At 39.6% G+C, this 19,393-nt stretch overlaps 1 protein-coding gene across 2 annotated transcripts in view; it reads left to right on the top strand.

The window, feature by feature from the left end:
- The window catches only part of LOC122282975 (protein unc-13 homolog), a 42,445-nt gene that overhangs the window by 3,402 nt on the left and 19,650 nt on the right, over positions 1 to 19,393 (top strand). For both annotated transcript variants that reach the window (XM_043095074.1, XM_043095073.1), the window contains exons 6-14: positions 1,587 to 1,754; positions 2,137 to 2,235; positions 2,363 to 2,572; positions 2,661 to 2,762; positions 9,307 to 9,534; positions 9,779 to 9,859; positions 11,687 to 11,773; positions 11,878 to 12,063; positions 12,171 to 12,329. In XM_043095074.1, coding sequence (XP_042951008.1) covers positions 1,587 to 1,754; positions 2,137 to 2,235; positions 2,363 to 2,572; positions 2,661 to 2,762; positions 9,307 to 9,534; positions 9,779 to 9,859; positions 11,687 to 11,773; positions 11,878 to 12,063; positions 12,171 to 12,329 — 1,320 coding nt within the window. The remainder of the gene's footprint in view (positions 1 to 1,586; positions 1,755 to 2,136; positions 2,236 to 2,362; positions 2,573 to 2,660; positions 2,763 to 9,306; positions 9,535 to 9,778; positions 9,860 to 11,686; positions 11,774 to 11,877; positions 12,064 to 12,170; positions 12,330 to 19,393) is intronic.

Below are 19,393 nucleotides of genomic sequence, written 5' to 3'. Positions count from 1 at the left end.
CCTCTTTCAATTGTGAATCTGAAAAACTTGGATAATCTTCCCCATCCAGCTCTAATGTTTTTCCACATTTCCATGCGATGTGTCCCCCTAATCAGAACACCAACACCCCCCCACCCACAGCGGATACTCCCGTACTTAGAATCTATGACTTCTCTCCATTAGCCCTCTCCTTCCCTATGATATCTCCACAACCATTTCCCCAAAAGTGCTTTATTGAAAACCCTCACATTACGCACTCCCAACCCACCGCATGGAATCGGTGAGCAAACTTTATCCCGACCAGCAAGATGGACCTTAGTTTCCTCCCCAATGCCTCTCCAAAGAAAGTTGCGAAAATTTTTCTCAATACAAGAGGCCACACTTGCAGGTAGCAGAAATAGGGATAGAAAATAGGTAAAGAGGTTAGATAAAGTGCTCTTGATGAGAGTTAATCTACCACCATTGGACAAGTATATCCGTTTACACCCGGCCAATCTTCTTTCAATTTTCTCTAACACACCATCCCAAATAGATTTTGTCTTGAAAGCAGCCCCCAACGGAAGACCGAAGTATTTCAAAGGCAGTGAAGCAACCTTACAGCCCAAGATATTCACCAAGCCTTGAATATTGTTCACACCTCCCACGGGAACCATTTCAGACTTTGAGAGATTTACCTTCAGGCCTGAAACCGCTTCAAAGCAAAGTAATAATGCCCTCAAGTACTGCATTTGATCATTGTCCGGCTCACAAACAGTAGTGTGTCATCAGCAAAGAGAAGGTGAGATATAGTAACACCTCCCACCGAAAATCCAGCAAGGAAGCCTCCATTAACCGCTGATCTCAACATACGACTCAATGCATCCATAACAATGACAAACAACAAAGGGGAGAGGGGATCCCCTCGTCTCAATCCCCTAGAGCTGTTAAAGAATCCTTCCGTTGCTCCATTCACCAAAACCGAATAACGAACTATAGTTATACAATGCCTAATCCAAGAAATCCATCTATCCCCAAAACCACACCTCCCAAGTAAATAACACAGAAAATCCCAATTAACATGGTCATAAGCTTTTTCCATGTCTGGCTTGCACAAGAGCCCGCTCACCTAACTAGTTGTTGATGCATAAAAGGGTGTATTCACTTTATCTGCAGAAAGGATTGCAGCGTCCAATTATACATTTCTTTTTTATTTTGTTATGATATTATCAACTTCCTTATTATTTATGAATGTAGTCTTGGTTTCAAGCTAAATTTTTATTACAGTGAAATATTTATACAGATTCATTGTGTTTGTTAAACATTACCACCACCTGTTTATTTATGATGTTATTTTTTTTTCGGTTTATCCATTTGGACATTTTTATTTTACTTCTTCCCCTGCTTTAAGAATGCGATAAAATAAAAGGGAAAAATTCTTTCAGTTCAACTATTTGCTTTTATAAAAAGCTTCTGATAACTACTGAGTCTCAGTACTGAGTTTTGGTGAAGTGTTGCAATGAATAAATCAACCCAGGTGAAGAGTTATTATATTTCTCAGTTTAATCTGCTGGCTTAGTTGTCTAAACCATTGCTTGAATCAAAGAGGTAAGTTATTATTTCTTTGCTAGATTTCAGAAGCAATGGATGCATGCATAAGGCTAAGGTTGACACAATTCGCTGCTAGGACAATGTGCAGACCAATTGATATTCCTCAAGTTTCGTTGGGACTTTTGAGTGGCATGTTAAAGTCTGATTTTCAAAATGAAAAGTCTTATGTGCAGTGGAAGAGTAGACAGGTAATGTTCAGGTTTGCTTAATTTTTTTTATAATGAACCTACTTATTGAGAATTGTAATGAACTCTTTGATAATAGAACATGTTGAACTCACCATTTCAGCTCTTATCTTTTGACATAAGGAATTCAAGTTTCTATACTTAAGTCCCAGAATTTTTTTTGATGAGTTTCTATATTTAAGCCAAAAGAGCCTGTAAGAAACTCACCTAGGGGAGAATTATCGATATAATGATACACACTGCAGCTGGTGTTGATACGGTTCTCCAGTGTCTTTATATTAGATTATAATAATTGGTTTTGTTATTTAGTCAAAAAGAAAGGGTTTCTAAGCTTTGGCTCATCATTTTGTTTTACATGTCTGAGAAGAGATTCTTTATTTTGTAGGCGAGTGTCTTAGAAGAGATTCTTTGTTTTTCTGCTGATCTTGAAGCATCTGAACGTCTAACCATTAAAAATTCCCTTGAAAATATCAGAAATTCCAAGGTATGTTCATGTTTTGAGTTAAATATTCTTCTCTTTTGAATTGTAGTGATGACTGGTTTTGAATTACTATTTTTTGGATCTCCTCACAAAATGCAATAATGAATCCCTGGTTTGTTGGATATTGTAGGAGTGGGACATTACAATGTCACCTTCTGAACGTACTGAGTTTCTATCTGCTATCACACAAGTGGCTTTAAAGTTGTCTTCTCTGCCTGGAAAATTCAGTATTCAGAGTGAAACCTATTATTGGACTGCTGATTATAAGTTGAACATTAGAATTTATGAGAAATTACTTTTTGGTGTGTTTGATGTCCTTGACGAAGGCCAGCTCATCATGGTATATTTGTTCTTATCTTGAGATTGACTAAGAATATATGACATAGTTTTGCATACAAAATGATGACCATTTTGCTACTCGAGTATAGGAATCCAATGAACTCCTGATGCTTATCAAATTGACCTGGCGTACTTTAGGCATCACACAGAAAATGCATAATGTGATATATGGGTGGGTCCTTTTCCAGCAGGTATAGATTATCTCAACAGCCCTTAATGCTCATGAAGTATATTTTATCAATGTAACCTTTTTTATTCACGATTTTGAGATCTTAATAATAAATTTTTATCGTGTATTGAGACAGTATAAAGTTTATTACTCCTATTTCTTGCGGTTGTAACATATAGTTCAAAAGAATAGTCAAATGTCTGCTTGGCAAAAAGTGTAAATGAAAATTATTTTTTGCTTTCCTGATTACTAATAAAATTTAATTGTATAGTGTTCCTCATTTTCATGTCTATGGAAATTGTTGGGGATTCATGATATGGATTTTGGGGGGGGGGGGGGGGGGGGGGGAGGGATACGATCTCGTACTCTCCTATTTGCTATATAGTCAACTATGTTTAATAAGGGATAAAGGGAAAGGGTACAATCGTCATCTGGTGTTTGACCAAATGTTTGTTTCGATATTTTTTAATTCCACATGTTCGTTGTTTGATGGGACCAAACTATTTCTGAATTTAAGATTATAAAATATTTGCCTCTCACCTCAGCTTGGTCTAATCTACCACCGAACACCATCGTGTTTGTTGGTGACAACCTTGTAAAATCTGTTCAAACAATGTTATATCTCTCTCTCTCTCTCTCTCTCTCTCTCTCTCTCTCTCTCTGCCTTAATTCCTACCTTATTTCCGGCGCTTCTCGCCAGGAATAATTCCTTAACCTCTTACATTTTGTTATTTATTGTTTGGCTTCATTGTCTATTCTTCTTTTTTTCTTTTCCTCTTTTCGGTTTGTTGGGAGTGTTATAGTTATAGTATATTGATGGGTTTATATTGGAAGATGCTCTTTGATAAGAAGATTTTTGAGTTTAATCTTGAGAATGCTTAGTAACCAGTCGAAGGGTCACTAAGTATATCTCCATTGATGTTGTTGCTTTGGAATGGTTGGCTTCTGTGGTGAGAGCTTGTGGAGCGTTTGTTGGCTCCTTTGAGTTTTTTAAAACTTGAAGGAAGGGGAATTAGGTGCTGGTGGCTCAAAGATGCCATATTAGATTTGGAAGATATTTGACTTTGTCGGAGTTTGGACAAGATAAAAGATGTGGATTTATCGGTGGATTTATCACTGTACCAAAAGGATTAAAAGGCTAGGGGTGGAGAAGGTTTGAGGATTCATTGTGAAAGGTGGTTTCTTCATCCTCTGTTTTGGGCTAAATTGCAGAGGATTTGAGAAGTTGTTGTCATCTTCTCATGTTGCTGAGGGAAGGAGGGAGTCCTTTGTGGATGTTCTGAAGAAGACGCTGTCAAGTATGGTGGACAGTGGGGAGGTTTGTCGGGCGGTTGGTGGGAAGATTTCACACTCGGAAGGGCAGTCGTCGAAGAAGGCTGTTCATATTCTCAAGCATGATGGCGTGGGTCCCAACGAAGGCACGACAAGGTCTGGGAATGATTTATCGTTGCAGAACTTGCAGGAGGTTCTATTGGACATAAAACATAACATTGATTTGATGCTGAAATGGATTGAGTCAGGTTTGGGCCATGTGGGCTTTGATGGATTTAATAATGGGTTTGTGGATGCGTAGAAAGGTTTATTGGGTGATGGGCTGTTATTAAGTGTGGGCTGCAAGAAGATTAATGATCAGAAGGGTAAAAGAATAGTGAATGGGCCAGGCCTGGTTAAAAACCCAAAAAGGGCATGGCAGGCTAAACGCAATCTTGGTGTATCGGGTGTTTCGGTTTCGGCTACTCCTTCAAGCTCGCTGGCGCTGTTACCTGCCCCGATGATTTTGGATGTGGCACAGAACTATTCGCTGGTCTTCGGCGACTCTTTTGGTGGTGTGATAGATTTAGTTCTGACGTCGGAAGTAGAAAAGGGCGAAATAGCACTTTGGGATGTCGATAAGGAGGCGCTGAGTGGAGGGGAGATTAACCCACTCGTGTCTCTTGCTCCATTGGATACATGCGTGCATCTCCTGGAGTCAGTTCCTTTGTCTTTAAAGCCTATTTTGCTAGTTCAAAATTTGTTGAATGCTAAGATGGCCGATTGTCTTGTGGTGGCTGATTCTGGGAAACTACATCAGGAGGTTTTAGATGAAGAGGATTTCGTTGAACCCAGATTACAACTGGAGATATATGAGGGGAATGCTTTGATGAGGATGTGGGGAGCCTGACTTCTCTTCGTACACTCCCGCCTCATTCTTTAACCAGTTTAGCCTTGGATTGGGTTTTAAAAAAGGTTGAAGAAGTACAGGCATGTGTGGGGATACCTTGTGTTGGTTTTGAAGAGCAATTTAAGGCCCTTCTTGTGGCTATAAAAGCTGGTCACTCCTCGTTTTTGAAGTAAGCTTCTAAGAAGGAGAGGGAGTTATAAAGATTAGAATGTTCTATCAATTATGCTTCAAAGGTAGGCAGTGTGGGTAGGAATAGATTGAAAGGAGGGCATCTATTGTTTCTCATGAAGCCTAAAGGCGTGTTTGGAAAAAGTTTTCATCCCAAAATTCTCATCTCATCTCACCCTATCTCCTCAAACATCACTCAAACACATAATTTCAAACTAACCATTACAACTTTCTCAAACTTTCAAACAAAAAATAATTCAACCTTTTCAAATCCTGAAACAAAAATAATATTATAAAACTATATTCTAACAATATTTTAACTTTATAATATTTTTTATTCAACTTTTTCTTTCTCCTTTCCCAAAACCCAAAAAATACTCAACTCAAACTATCTCACTATTATTTACAAACCATCTTACTACTATTCATAAAATTCTCATCTCATCTCATTCCCCAAGCATGTCCTAAGATTCTTTCTTGGAATGTGAGGGGGATCAACGATGTTAACGAGCGTCTTCGTATAAGGTCGCTTCTTCGTAGTTGGAAGATTAATATTGTTTGTTTACAGGAAACGAAGCTGGATATTATTGATAGAACTATTATTAGTAGCTTGTGGGGCTGTTCTTTTGTGGGATGGGCTTATTTGGCTTCTTCGGGAGCTTTAGGTGGTGTCCGTTTGATGTGGGATATTAGAGTGGTGGAGTTGATGGAGGAGTGTATGGGGCGTGTTCTTTTACAAATATTGAAGATGGGTGGAAATGGGCTTTTGTAGGAGTATATGGGCCAAATTTGGACATAGATAGATGGTTCTTATGGGAGGAATTGGCGGGTTCGTATTATTTGTGGGAATTGTCTTGGTGCATGTGTGGGGATTTCAACATAACTTGTTTCACTGGTGAGCATTCGGGAGACACTAGTATTTCGTCGGCCATGGAGGAGTTTTTGGAGTTTATCTTTGATTTGGATCTTTTGGATCTTCCCCTTGTTGGGGGAGATTCACTTGGTCCAATAGTAGGAGCTGGTCAAGATTGGATAGTGTCCTCGTTTCTTCATCTTGGGAGATTCATTTCCTTGAGTTATGTCAGAAGAGAATGCCTCGGGTTTGTTCAGATCACTTACCTATTTTGCTAGATTGTGGATGTATACATAGGGGTCAACGGTATTTTATGTTTGAAAATATGTGGCTTAGTGCTGACGGTTTGAGGATTGGGTTAGGAGTTGGTGGACTTCTTATCAGTTTACTGGAACTCCTAGTTTTATCCTTGCAAGTAAACTAAGCCTTGAAGAATGACTTAAAGAAGTGGAATGTTGAAGTTGTTGGGAATGTTGATAATCAGAAAAATTCCGTTTTGGAGGAGTTGCATGCTTTGGAGGATGGGGAGGAGACTGAGGCCATGAATGAGGAGGCAATGTTGAGGAAAACAGAGGTGGTGATCGAGCTTGAAAGAAATTTGTTGAGGGAAGAGATTTCTTGGAGGCAAAAGTTGAGGGCCCTTTGGTTGAAAGAGGGTGACAAATGTACAAATGTTTTTCACAGAATGGCTAATTCACATAGGCGTGGTAATGCTATTGCGATGCTTTATTCTGAAAATAATTTGCTTTCTTTTCCTACCGGGATTCAGGATCATATTGTGCAGTTTTATGTGTTCTACTAATCGAGACGGCTGATTAGAGACTTGCTCTTGATGGTTTGGTTTTTTATTCATTGGATTCTTTATCTGCAAGCTGGTTGGAGAGACCATTTGAGGAGAATGAGGTTTATTAGGTGGTTTGTGGAATGGTCAAAGATAAAGCCCCTGGCCCGGGTGGTTTTTCCATAGTTTCTTTTTTTTTCAAGTTAGTTGGAATGTTGTGAAAGTAGATGCGTTGAGGGTTTTCCAGGAATTTTTCAGCTATCAAAAGCTTGAGAAGTCTCTTAATGCCACCTTTATCTCTCTTATTCCTAAAATAGCTGGGGCCTCTGAGTTGAAGGATTTTCGCCCTATTAGCTTGGTAAGTTGAGTTTGTAAGATAATTTCTAAGGTGCTTGCCAATCGCATGAGTACAGTGATGGAAAAAATTATTTCTAAACCCCAAAATGCTTTTGTTTGGGGTAGGCAAATACTTGATTTTGTTTTAATTGCTAATGAATGTTTAGATAGTCAAATGAGGGAGGGTGCCTTGGGTGTCATTTGTAAGCTGGATATGGAGAAGGTGTATGAGCATGTGAATTGGGATTTCTTTTTTATATGCTTGGGAGATGTGGTTTTGGGGAGAGGTGTTGTGCATGGATTAGACATTGCATCTCTATTACTCGGTTTTCAGTGTTAGTTAATGGAAATCCTTGTGGTTTTTTCCATAGCTCTCAAGGATTGAGATAGCGGGATCTGTTATCCCCTTTCCTTTTTGTCATTATCATGGAAGCTTTGAGTTGAATGGTGGAGGTTGTTGTAAGCGGGGTTTTCTTTCTAGATTTACGGTGGGAAATGTTAACAATAGCTTTATCACACTTTCTTATCTTCTTTTTACAGATGATACTATTATTTTTTGTGATGCTGATCGTGGACAGATTCAAGCCTTAAGGGCTGTTTTACTATGTTTTGAAGTTGTATCAGGCCTTAAGGTAAACTTGGGTACTCTAACTATGAAATATCTTGGTCTTCCACTGGGGCGTCTTTATTCTTTAAGGCTAAGTCTATTTGGGATGGGGTAGTTGATAAGATTGAGAAAAGGCTAGCGGGTTGGAAGAGGTTATATCTATCAAAAGGGGGTAGAATCACTATTATTAAAAGTACTCTTTTGAATCTCCCGACTTATTACCTTCCTTTATTTTCTTTTGCCTGCAGGGGTGGGAAACCGTATTGAAAAATTATTTCGTACATTTTTGTGGGGAGGAATGGGTGAGGAGACAAAGATCCACCTTGTTAGTTGGAATAGAGTTTGTTCTCCTATTTCAAATGGTGGTTTGGGGGTTCGAAATTTGAGTAGTTTTAACAAAGCCTTGTCGGGGAAATGGCTGTGGAGGTATCTATTGGAAGGGGAGTCATTGTGGAGAGAGATTATAGATTGGAAATATGGATGTGATTTTTTTGTTTTGGGGGGGGGGGGGGGGGGGGGTGGTGTTCTAAGGAGGTTAGGGGGACTTACGGTGTAGTCTTTGGAAATTTATTAGAAAGGGACAGGAGAACTTTTTTAAACATACGAACTTTGTTGTGGGTGAGGGTTCAAGGATCCGTTTTTGGTTTGGTACTTGGTGCGGTGATTGGGCTCTTTTTAGTGTGTTTCCGATTATCTTTCATATAGCAGCTCATTGGTATGCTTCTGTTTCTGATGTGTTAGTCCATTCTAATAGAATCTTGCTGTGGGATGTTGGTTTTACTAGAGCTGTACGGTAGTGGGAACTTGATGAGGTGTCTGATTTTTTCAACTTCCTATATTACTTGTGGGTTGGGGGTAGTGAGATGGATAATTTGACATGGAAGCATACTGGTAGTAGAAAGTTCTCGGTACGGTCTTATTACATGGTATTGACTGTTCAGCATTGTTCTCCTTTTCCATGGAAGCGTATTTTGGAGGTCTCATGTGCCTTCCAAAGTAGTGTTTTTCATATGGACAGCATCGCTTGGAAACATTTTGACAATCGATAATTTGAGAAGGCTGGGTTTTGTTATTATGGAGTGGTGCTTCATTTGTAAGAAACATGGGGAATCTGTGGATCATTTACTTTTGCACTGTGAGGTGGCAAAGACATTGTGGGATGGTGTATTCCGTAGAGTTGGGCTGGTTTGGGTGATGCCGATGAAAGTAGTGGATTTGCTTGCATGCTGGATGGGGCTTTGTAGTTCTAAACAAGTGGCTGCAGTGTGTAAGATGGTTCCTTTGTGTCTCATGTGGTGTATTTGGTGGGAAAGGAACGAGCGATGCTTTAATAATAAGGAGCGCACCATGGAGGAAATCTGGAAATTCTTTGTATTTTCTTTATTGCAATGGTTTTCTGCTTTAGGGCTTGATGGAAGCTTCAGCTCATGATTTTCTGTCTTCTTTTTCCCCTTTTAGAATGTAATTAGGTGTTTTCTTTTGTGTGTTTCCTGTGTACAAGGGCTTCATCTATTACATTTGTTGAATAAAATTTCTTTTTACTTACAAAAAATAAAATAAAATATTTGCAGTAGTTATATGTTCATTTGTAAAAACACGTTATTGAACTATGCATCAGTATGATTTTAGTATTTAATTTTTGCAATTCTCCCTATTGAAGTATGTAGGGACAGATGAAGCTGTGCTATTAGATTATGCGCTTCTGGAGTTGCAGAAGGTTATATCTGCCGAAAATAATGATGGGGAGGAGCATTACATGGATAGCCTAACATGTTCAAGGCAATGCAATGGCAGTGAAAGGAAGTTTAGTTTGGTGCAGTCCATTTTCTTCTCAATAAGCAGTTGGTGTGACAGTAAGCTGCAAGACTATCATCTACATTTCAGTCAGGTCAATTTCTATTCTCCAATAGTTTTCCAGACTGTTTTATCCATCGTTCCAATTTAAGTGTATGGACTCCACTTCTCGACTGTTTGCCTAATTTATTTGTTTATTTTTGCTAAACCCTATGTATTTTTGTTCTGACTAATATGAACTTGAATGCTCATGTTTGTCACTTTTGACTTATTTTTGTTGGATCCTTCAAAGTTTATATTCACAGGTGTTCCTTCTACTTATGAGATTCTTGTTTCAGAAACCTGATGACTTTACAAGGATGATCAACTTGGTCTCAGCAGTTGGCGTTCTTACTCCTGGAGATCTTGGCGATATCAAGGTTTGTTTTGCTGCAGTGTGAGTTCGCATTCATTTGTGGTAGTGGAAGGAAATGTATACTGCTTGCAGGATCCACTGATTAAATGAAACATATTTCTTTTTCAGGCAGTTGGTTTTTGATAAATATTTTGTAGTCTATGGCCTGCTACCTTTTAAACCTTAATAATTTCTTCTTTTTCATTCATGGGTGTGTGTATGTTCTCTCCCCATAAACACCCTTTGACCTCTTTTAATATATCTTTGCTACTTGCATTGATAAATTGAAGGGAAAACTTTATGGAGATGAATTCACATACTTGAAACTTCTTAATGTCTTGGATATTGAGGGACAGAAGAAGCTTGTAAAATTCAAATGATTTGGTAAAATGTTGTAGCTTGATTTTCCTGGCCTCCCTCAAAATGTGGGATAGGGATGAAAACATGTTCACTGTAGGCAGTTGGGAGGGAGGGAGGAAAAGAATAAACTAGTAACTTTGATCTTTTTAGTTCCCTGTGTACTTCGGCAACATTCATATGTTTCCATTACTAAAATTATAAGCGTTTTAAAAAAACGACTGTCTTGATAACATATTTTACATTTACTTCACTAGCCTCCCTTGATTCAAAATTAGTGAGAGATCTCATACGCCCATTTTCACAGTAGGAAGGGAGGGAGAAAATAAACTAGTAATTCAATTGATTTTGGTTATTTGAGTGACGGTTGATTACTTGATTTCGTTAGCCTTCCTTGCATCAAAATTGGTTAGAGGCCCAATCTACTGTATGCAGTTGGTAAATATGCTAATCTTCTAGAAGAAATTGATTTTTCTCGATGGGCCACATGTTGGGTATCAACAATGAAGATGATAGATCCTTCATAGGAAGGGTCATCTCTTAGTTACTTTCTTCCTCAAAATTTTGCGTCTTTGGATGGTTATTCTCTTCCAGGAGACTGTTGCAGACTTGCATCTTGTTCTTGAGATTTTTGTATGACTGGATGGATGCTCTAGACGGTTTTCATAGTAAATAATCTTAGAGTCTTGGTTTTGGTCAATTGATCTTCTTTGTCTATATTCTGAGGAGATTGTTGCTCCATCTCCTTGGTATTGTCAGGCAGCTGCTAGATTGTGGGTTGTTTCCTTTGCAATTTAGGAATTTCTCGTTCTCCTCTTATGGGTTAAAGGACCTTGTTGGTTGTTGGTTTTGTGGGTTCCATGTGTTGTTTCCATGCCACCTATCCTTTTTATGATGGCCTTGTTATCAACTGGAAGAATTGAATTTCATGAATTTCGATGCAAAGAGGTTGGGTGCTTTTTTTTTATCGGTAAATATGAATTTTATTAAGGAAAGCTGAAGCCATGTACTCGGGACATATACCAGAGCAACACCTAGGCATGGGTGTCTAAAGATACAAGGAAATCATGTACGTTCATGCCGTTAAAGTCTATTACAATCGACCAATGGAATAAAGTTTGAAGGAAAAAAAGTTCTAAGCTCGACCAAGAGGTTGGGTTCTTATAATTAATAAATAGAAGTATAAGAGTGTGCCCTCTTTAACAATGGCTAACCTCATTCCAAGAAGTTTTTTAGAAGTGATGGATGGTATTATGGATGGGACTGGGTGTTGTTCACCTTTCTTTTCTTCCCTTACTATGTGATGAGGTGCCCCCACTTTTTCCTCGGTTTTGACATGTTCCCTCATGTATGGAAAACAGGGGTTTGAGTTCTGCTGAATCTTGTTCTCCCTGTTGCTGGAAAGTAGTTACTCTCATAACATCCTAATGACAAACCTTCTGAATCTAGTCACATTGACTAAGATAATTGGATCAATCATTTGTATTTTATGCAGTTAATTAACTTGAATGCTATGAATGAGAGTGCAACGAGAAAACTGAAAACATATGTGGAGAGATCAATAAAATCTGCATATAGTCGGGTGAGTCAAATGTTTCATTTCGCCTATAAATTTGTTTATTTATGATTATATATGTTATGCTTGCCCATTACTGTTGGATAAAATGGATATGATTATACTGATAGGTGGCAAGTACCATAGATCTTGAGTCCAAGGTGGTAAGGACACATCCTTTGGCCCTGCTTGCAAATGAGCTAAGATTGATTGCTCGGATAGAATTCAATGTGTTCTTCCCGGCACTACGTCATTGGTGCCCTGAATCTGGAATGATTGCTGCCAAGCTATTGCACCAGTTTTATGGGGAAAAACTGGTCGGTTTCTTTATTTGTTTAACAAAAATGAGTTCTCTCACATTGCTGCTGGTTTATATTTATTAATTTGCTGTATTTTTCTGGATATGGTGTTTCTCACTTTGTAGAAACCATTTCTTGGGGGGGTGTCATCTCTTTCTGAAGAGGTCAGATCAGTGCTTCCAGCTGCTTGTTTGTTGGACCATGACCTGACTCAGCTATATATTTCTGCTTGTCAAGTAAATAGGCGGCATGACCATCTCAACCACGAGCTGGACCACTATCCGGTTTGATATTCTTTTCTCCTCCTTTTTTATTTTTTTTTTGAACGCGAGAAATATCAGTGTCTTGATTCCAATTGCATATATTCATAATTTTTTGTTGCAACTTTACAGTATGGTTTTGTTTGCAACATTTGTTGTTATTTCGCTTGGCTATGAACTGCTATACATTTTTTCATTTACATTTACTACCCAAAGGAATAATGATATAGAAAACTATTTTACAACTCTGAAGATAAATATTTTTTTGATGAGTATTCTAAAATTTTATCGGAACTAGTAAATAGTCATAGTCCAAGTACACAAGAAGTATACAACAACGAACACCTAATTACAAGTTAGGTCGTTCAGGGCCGGCAAATTTTGGATTCAGTTTTGATAGCAAATGAGTGTTTGGACAGCCAGTTAAGAGAAGGCACCCCGGGGGTCCTTTTTGTCAAAAAAGGTCTGAATGCCTTTTCCCTTGGGTTTCTTTCATTATTTATACAGAGTTACAAATCTGCTGCTAAGCATTTCGGCGCCTACTTGCCACCAGATTTTCTGTACACGTGAAGTATTTCTCACGTTATCTACAGCCCATACGTTAAGTATTTCCTACATTATTACAGTCTAATTGTCTGCTATGTACAGTCTAGTAAATATACATTTCTCACGTTATCTACAGCCCATACGTTAAGTATTTCCTACGTTATTACAGTCTAATTGTCTGCTATATACAGTCTAGTAAATATACAATATATGTATATGCCTAAATTATCCTTGTAACATCCCCCCTCAAATTGATGCTGGTAGATCAAGAAGCATCAATTTGTCGACCAAGAACTGATGTCGGTGCCGAGTAAGAGCTTTAGTGAATATGTCTGTAGTTTGATGTTAAGTGGAAATGTGAGGGAGAGTAATCACATGTTTATCAAAGGATTCACGTATGGAATGGCAATCGACTTCGATATGTTTTGTACGCTCATGGTAGACAGGATTAGCGGCAATCTGAATAGCACTGGTATTATCAGCATGAAGAGGAGTGGAATATAGCTGAGAAAAACCAAGTTCACCCAATAACCCACGAAGCCATGTGATCTCAGAGCATGCGGAAGACATAGCACGATACTCAGACTCAGTGGAGGACTTGGAAACTCTATCTTGCTTCTTACTCTTCCAAGAAATAAGTGCATTGCCTAAGAACATGCACCAGCCAGTAACAGAGCGACGAGTATCTGCACATCCGGTCCAATCAGCATCACTATACCCCACCAATTGTAAGGAAGATTCTTTAGGAAAGAACAACCCACGTGTAGAGGTGCCCTTTAGATATCAGATAATGCGGCGAACAGCGGCTAAATGAAGATGTCGGGGAGCCTGCATAAATTGACTGACTTGTTGTACAGCAAAGGAAATGTCAGGACGAGTAATTGTCAAGTAGTTCAAACTCCTGACAAGCTGCCGATACAAGGATGGATCTGATAGAAGCTCGCCTTCCTCCTGGCGAAGCTTAAGATTTACCTCCAAGGGAGTAAGAACAGAGTTACCCGATTGGAGACCAGCCAATGAGATCATTTCCCGCGTGTATTTGTGCTGGTGTAACAATGTACCAGTCGGAGTAAGCTGCACTTCAAGGCCAAGAAAGTACTGTAGGGGACCAAGATCTTTCATGTGAAAAGAGGCCTTGAGATGTTGTCGTAATTGTTTAATTAACTCAATATCGGAGCCAGTAATCACAATGTCATCAACATATACCAAAAGCAATACAATTCCTGCAGAAGTCTTGCGAAGAAAAAGAGAGGAATCAAACTGAATTTGAGTGAAATGAAAAGCAAGCAGTTTAAGGCGAAATTTATCAAACCATGCACGTGGAGCCTGTTTAAGTCCATACAAGGATCGGCGTAGCCGACAAACCTCTGAGGAAGGTGTAGCAAACATGCCGGGAGGTGGAGACATATAGATTTCTTCCTTCAAATCCCCATGTAGAAAAGCATTCTTCATATCCATTTGTTGGAGAGACCACTCTTGCGATGCAGCAAGTGCCAAGATAGTCCGCACAGTAGTCATTTTGGCAACAGGTGCAAATGTCTCTTCATAATTAATACCATACTCCTGTCGGTTCCCAAGAACTACGAGACGGGCCTTATATCTGCTCAGTGAGCCATCAGCTCGAAATTTGATTGAGTACACCCATTTACAACCAATAGGTTTGACACTAGAGGGGCAAATCACAAGATCCCAAGTGTGATTGTCTTGAAGAGCTTGGATTTCTTCTTGCATGGCCTGCTGCCAACACGGTTGGGTAGCTGCCTGGGCATAAGAGTGAGGAACAGAAACAATGTCGAGAGTGGCAGTAAGTGAGATATGAGGAAAACCATACCTATCTGGTGGATGTGTTACCCGGGTGGAGTGCCGAGGTATAGGAACCGTAGAATCAGATGGCGGATCAGTGTCTGGAAGGGGCGTTAAAGAAGGAGGAAGACGTCGATGATACACCATACCTGGTTTAAATCGCTCAATAGAAGAGAGCACATCATCAAAAGCGGGAAGAAGAGTAATAGGAGGATCAGAAATAACCTGAGACTGAAAGAAATATTGATTTTCAAAGAAAATCACATTCCGTGAGATTCGAAATTTGCTTGCATGAGCATCATAACAAACAAATCCTTTTTGAGTAGGACTATATCCCATAAAGGCACACGTAACAGACTGTGCAGCAAGCTTATGACGCTCAACAGGTGGCAAATGAACAAAACAAACATACCCAAAAGTATGAAAGGATTGATACTCAGGGGACATGCCAAATAATCGAAAATAGGGAGAATCATAATCTAGAGTGGCAGTAGGCAAACGATTGATCAAATAGACAGCAGTAGATAAAGCTTCTACCCAAAATTTAGAAGGTACAGATGAATCAATCAACAAAGTACGGACGACATCTAAGAGATGACGATTTTTATGCTCAGCGACTCCATTTTGTTGAGGAGTATAAGGACAAGAACGCTGAGAAATGATCCCCTTTTGCTGAAGAAAATTTTGAAAAGAATGAGACATATACTCCCCCCCTGAGTCAGAGCGTAAAGTTTTGATACAGGTACTGAATTGTGTCTCGACAAGCATAACGAATTTTTGAAAGACAGAAAATACGTCAGCTTTAGAACGGAGAAAATATATCCAGGTGAATCGACTATAATCATCGATAAATGTCACAAAATAACGGTATTGACCATGAGAAATAACAGGACTCACACCCCAAACGTCGGTATGCACAATCTCAAAACAATTAGAAGCACGACTACCATGTGTAGGAAAAGGTAAAGTTTTACTTTTACCAAGACGACAAGTAGCACAATCAAAAGATACATGCGAAGAAGAAAAGGAATCTTTATTGCCCAAAAAGCCATGTTTCATAAGATGAGCCAGGACAACAGAATTAGGATGACCTAATTTGTTATGCCAGACTTCATTAACATTGGCAGTAGTCGTACAAGCAAGAGAAACAACTTTAGGAATAGAAAACTGTAAAGGAAATAAACGTCCCACTTTAGGCCCCTTCGCGATTACCGTCCTCGACACCTGATCCTATGGAGACCCGTTGTATTTCCAGTCATATGATTAGAAGCGCCGAAATCAACAATCCAGGAGGTTGAGTTAGTATCCGTATCTTGCAGGCCTAAGGCTGTAAAAGCAGACACAATCATCTGTTGGACCATTGCTGGTGTGAGAACAGATGAATCGGAGTTTACAGTTGGTGGCGCAGAAGAGGAAGAAGAAGAGGACTGAACAGTAGCCTGAAAAGCTTGGGATTGGCGATTTTGAGGCCGCACTCGGCAGTCTTTGATAATATGACCCTCTTTCTTGCAGTAGTTACAAACTTTCTTAGAGCAATTTCGGGCAATATGACCAAATTCCTTGCAATTGAAACACTGCACTTTATTTCTCCCTCTCCCTTGTGCTGCATAGGCTACATTTACAGCCTCGGAAAAGACTTTCTCAGAAGTCATACCCATTTGAGTGGTTAACCGCTGTTATTCACGTAATAAATCTCCCAAACAAATATCCAAAGAAGGAACTGAACTACGGTTTAATAAACCAGCTCGAACATGCTCAAATTCAGGGCGAAGCTTCATCAAAAACTGATCGCGTTGACTCTCAGTATGAACCTCTTGAAGAGCCGCGAAGGCCGCAGGAGGAACCTTAGCATGAACAATAGCAGAATACTCGCTCCAAAGATTAATAAAACCAGAGTAAAATTGTTCAATGGTCAAATTACCTTGAGTATAATTGCTAATTTCCACCTCCAATTGGAATTTCCGAGCACTGTGATTCTGGTGATAAATGCGATGGAGATAGTCCCACATAGCTTGAGCTGTAGTAAAACAGCGGAGATTGGTTACAAGATGGGGCTCAATCGTCCCCAACAGCCAAGAGATGACTTTAGCATCCTTGACCTCCCATTGTGCAAGTTCTTTTTCATCAGTGGGAACTTGACCCGAACCATCAATATGAGTTGATAATTCTTTCCCTTTCAAAAATATTTTAAATTGAAATTCCCACGTAGGAAAATTCTTTCCAGTAAATCGAATAATAGTATTTTCAATAGACATGATGAAAGTCTACTAAAAAAAATGAACCCAATAAGAGAAGCCCAAATCAAGTTAGTTCCAACTTCAAGTGAAAGAGAGGCCCAAAGACGTAATGCAAATTAAATAATCCTATGGAAATAATTTGCAGCACAATTTATCAGCCCAAATTATCAATATAAAAGGGAGGCCCAAACACATAATGGAGCAGAAATAAGCCTACAGAATTTATCAAAGTAAGTCCAAATAAATAGCAGCCCATGCAAACTAAAGAAAAGCAACCCAGAAATGCTTCTGCCGAGAACCCACAGCCACAAATCAGAAAATGCCGAGAACTTAGAAAAAGCCGAGAACCCACAGCCACAAAAAAATATAAAAAAAACACCTCTCTGAGAAAACAACTCAGAAAGTGCCGAATTCTTTCTGAATAAAAAGGAAGGTGCCGATAAGCACCAAACTCCACTGCCCAGAACAAAATCACGCAAAACAGAGGAGAAAATACCACCAGAAGTGGTCGGCCACCACACAGCTTTACACAGAACCTGTTGATAACCTCAAAGCCACCCACAGACGCCGTCAACCACCACAGAAAGTGCCGACTGGCACAGAAACACCACTTGGAACTGCCGACAGCCACCAAGGTGACAAGCCCACAAGTTGGAAACCCACAGACGTGCAAGAAAAACACTCACCACAAACTCAGAAACTCACCAACGTCGCTACTCAGAAACTCTCAAGGATTAAGACCACATCAGAGTGGAAGCTCTGATACCATGTCAAAAAAGGTCTGAATGCCTTTTCCCTTGGGTTTCTTTCATTATTTATAAAGAGTTACAAATCTGTTGCTAAGCATTTCGGCGCCTACTTGCCACCAGATTTTCTGTACACGTGAAGTATTTCTCATGTTATCTACAGCCCATACGTTAAGTATTTCCTACGTTATTACAGTCTAATTGTCTGCTATGTACAGTCTAGTAAATATACATTTCTCACGTTATCTACAGCCCATACGTTAAGTATTTCCTACGTTATTACAGTCTAATTGTCTGCTATATACAGTCTAGTAAATATACAATATATGTATATGCCTAAATTATCCTTGTAACACTTTTCAAGCTAGACATGGAAAAGGCTTATAATCATGTGTGTTGGGACTTTCTTCTATATATGCTTAGAAGATGTGGTTTTGGGGATATGTGCTATGAATGGATTAAACATTGTGTTTTGACCGCTTGGTTTTCAGTTTTAGTCAATGAAAGATCATGTGGATTTTTTCAGACTTATAGGGGTTTGAGACAAGGAGACCCGCTATCCCCTTTCCTTTTTGGTTTTGTAATGGAGGCATTGAGTTGCATGGTGGAGGCTTCCGAGAGAAAGGGGGGGGGGGTGGAATTCTTGCTGGTTTTGCAGTGGGCAGCAATAGTAATGTTAGTTCCATTTCTCACTTACTTTTTGCGGATGATACTCATTTTTTGTGATACTGTTAGTGGCCAGATTCAAGCTCTAAGGGCAGTTTTGTTGTGTTTTGAAGCTGTTTCAGGACTCAAGGTGAACTTGGGGAAGTTGGAGTTGGGTCTGGTGGGGGATGTGAGTAATATAGCCTGTTTAGTGGAGTTATTGGGTTGTAAAATTGTCTCTCTTCCTATGAAATCTCTTGGACTTCCCTTGGGGGCGTCATTCAAAGCAAAGAGTATTTGGGATGGAGTGGTAGAGAAGATTGAGAAAAGATTATCGGGTTGGAAGCGGTTATACCTTTCAAAAGGGGGGAGATTAACCCTCATCAAAAGCACCCTTTCCAATCTTCCCATTACTGGTGGGTGTGGCAAACTTGATAGAAAAGTTGTTTAGAGCTTTCTTGTGGGGTGGCATGGGGGAGGAATTCAAATTTCACCTTGTGAGTTGGCAAAGGGTGAGCTGTCTGATTACGAATGGGGGGTTAGGGTACGAAATTTGTGTGTTTTTAACAAGGCACTATTAGGGTAGTGGCTGTAGACGTACCAAATGGAAGGGAACTCGTTGTGGAGAGAGGTTATTGATCACATATATGGTTGTGCGTGGGGGGGATGGTGTTCTAAAGAGGGTAGGGGGTCTTATGGAGTAAGCCTATGGAAATTCATAAGAAAGGGGTGGAACACTTTTGAAAAATATCTCAAGTTTGAGGTGGGTGATGAAGCACGAACCCGCTTTTGGTTCAATGTATGGAGTGGGGCGAGCCCTCTTTGCACTGTCTTTCCAGTTGTTTTTAACAAAGCGGGTTTGTGCATGGAGTGGGGCGAGCCCTCTTTGCACTATTTTTCCAGTTGTTTTTAACTTGGCTGGAAATCAGCAGGCCCCAATTTCAGAAGTACTATGTCGTGCCAATGGGACGGTAACTTGGAATGTCACTTTTACAAGAAACACTCAAGACTGGGAACTTGAAGAGCTGGCAGATTTTTACAATTATTTGTATTCAGCAAAGCTAGGAGGTAATGGCGGTGACTGTATGTTGTGGACTCACACGAGGAGAAA

Source organism: Carya illinoinensis, chromosome 11, assembly GCF_018687715.1.
Source record: "Carya illinoinensis cultivar Pawnee chromosome 11, C.illinoinensisPawnee_v1, whole genome shotgun sequence".
In the NCBI taxonomy this organism is placed as follows: Eukaryota; Viridiplantae; Streptophyta; class Magnoliopsida; order Fagales; family Juglandaceae; genus Carya; species Carya illinoinensis.
Note: the sequence above shows the minus strand (reverse complement) of the source record. Positions and strands in the feature narration are given on the sequence as shown.